Below are 1,583 nucleotides of genomic sequence, written 5' to 3'. Positions count from 1 at the left end.
CATTGCTTTAGATGACTCTTGTTTGATAAATGTAAGATCAGATCTTTTAAAAAATACCCAAACAAAAAGTATTTATTATCTGTGTGCCCAGTAGTTCAGAAAGAAGGCTTTCCTTTCCCACTAGAGCAGCCCAGCCAGAAGGGTTTCAAGGGCTCTGGATCATAGCTGCTTGGCACAATTTGGGCCCACAGGACCAGGAAGCAAAGGAAGCCATATGTCAGTTCCTACCACAGAGCTTGATGCATTATTAAATCCTCACCTTTCCTGTGCCTGAGAATCTCTACCAGAGCCTGATGCTCCTGAGCATAAAACTATCCCAGCTGCATTCAGCAGGCGAGAGCGTATACCTTACCCATTCAGCCTGCCTCTGAGATAATGAGAAATTTTAAAGCAAACATTGGGTTGCCAGGCTTCTTTTGCAATGTGCTAAAGTTTATGATACATGGTCTATTTTACAATCTATACTCTCTGGGAAGGCACTCAGGTTCCCCTCCTGCACCTAAACACTCACCAAGTTTCCTACTCTCCTTTTCAGGTACACACAGACTTTACACAGGGGAGAGGCTATGGCAGTGAGGTACGTGGGCACTAACACAATTCAGTCTTTTTTATTGCCTAGGACAATGGCTGGTTACAGACCACAAAGATAGGTAGGCCCATTGCTTGGGCCCAACAAGAGACACTCTCCCCCTGTCAATTCAGAGTCCTTTGGGCTATGAATCGGCAAGCTTTTCCTTATATGGCTCTAGTAGGAGGTCCATGGCAGTACTCAGTACAAGGAGAGTCATACCTGAGCCTAGCTGAGGGTAGGTAGATGGAGGAGGTGAGCCAGACTCATTTTATTACTCGAGTGTAACCCTGAAGACTGGGGTGTGGGTGGCCGAGTTGTTTCTGATGTGGGTCAATGGCTCTTGTGTACTAGTCTCTGGTTCCAGCTCATCAGCAAGCTTCACTATGGAGGTATGGGCAGCCACCTGCAAGGACCCGGAGCTGCCCACCTGAAGCTGTGGGGCAATGCAGATTGCATGGTTGATGGCCAGGCCCAAGCCATGAATGTAGCTCCCAATGCATGCATTCTGACCCCATGACCCCCTGTCCAGCAGCTTCTGGCAGCAGGCCAGTTGGCCCTTAAAGTCAGTCTTCACATTAACATAAATGTCATTGGGCCTCTGGGGCAGGCGGTGGGGCAACCACTTCTGAAGGGTGTATTCCACTGGATCCAGCTCAGTCTCGATGGTCCCGCAGTGCTCTCTGTTTCCTGCCATGCTGCATGCCCTCCACATCATTTGTGGTCTCTTTCAACACAAAAGGACTTCCTGGAGGAAGCTGATTGATCAGAAGCCAGCGATGCCACCACAGCAGCCTCCATCTAGATGGTCGAGTATCATGTCCAGGGGCAGCCAGGGAGTACCTTGGGGGCACCTGCCCTAAACCCCTGACTGAAGCCTACCCTGCATCCCAAGATGAGTCAGGCACCCAGGTCACGTGCCAGGGGTGGGGGCATTGGGGGCAGCAGACATCCAGGCCACTCCAGTGGGCACAAAGGGAACAGGAGAGGTCGTGTGGGTTGAGCCAGCAGGAGT

General features: G+C 50.7%; 1 protein-coding gene across 1 annotated transcript; it reads right to left on the bottom strand.

Moving 5' to 3' along the window:
- Positions 1-842: 842 nt before the first annotated feature.
- LOC123805646 (ribonuclease P protein subunit p20-like) lies at positions 843-1,265 on the bottom strand. The gene has a single exon (XM_045818346.1). It carries the CDS (start codon positions 1,263-1,265, stop codon positions 843-845), a length of 423 nt encoding a protein of 140 aa, XP_045674302.1.
- Positions 1,266-1,583: the final 318 nt, after the last annotated feature.

Source organism: Phyllostomus hastatus, unplaced genomic scaffold, assembly GCF_019186645.2.
Source record: "Phyllostomus hastatus isolate PE091 unplaced genomic scaffold, TTU_PhHast_1.1 phas_scaffold_317, whole genome shotgun sequence".
Lineage (NCBI taxonomy): Eukaryota > Metazoa > Chordata > Mammalia > Chiroptera > Phyllostomidae > Phyllostomus > Phyllostomus hastatus.
The sequence above is the reverse complement of the archived record's forward strand: the minus strand, read 5'-3'. Positions and strand labels throughout refer to the sequence as shown.

Coding starts and splice junctions, on each gene's coding strand:
- LOC123805646 (XM_045818346.1), bottom strand. CDS start 1,265: ATGGCAGGAAACAGAGAGCACTGCGGGACCATCGAGACTGAGCTGGAT.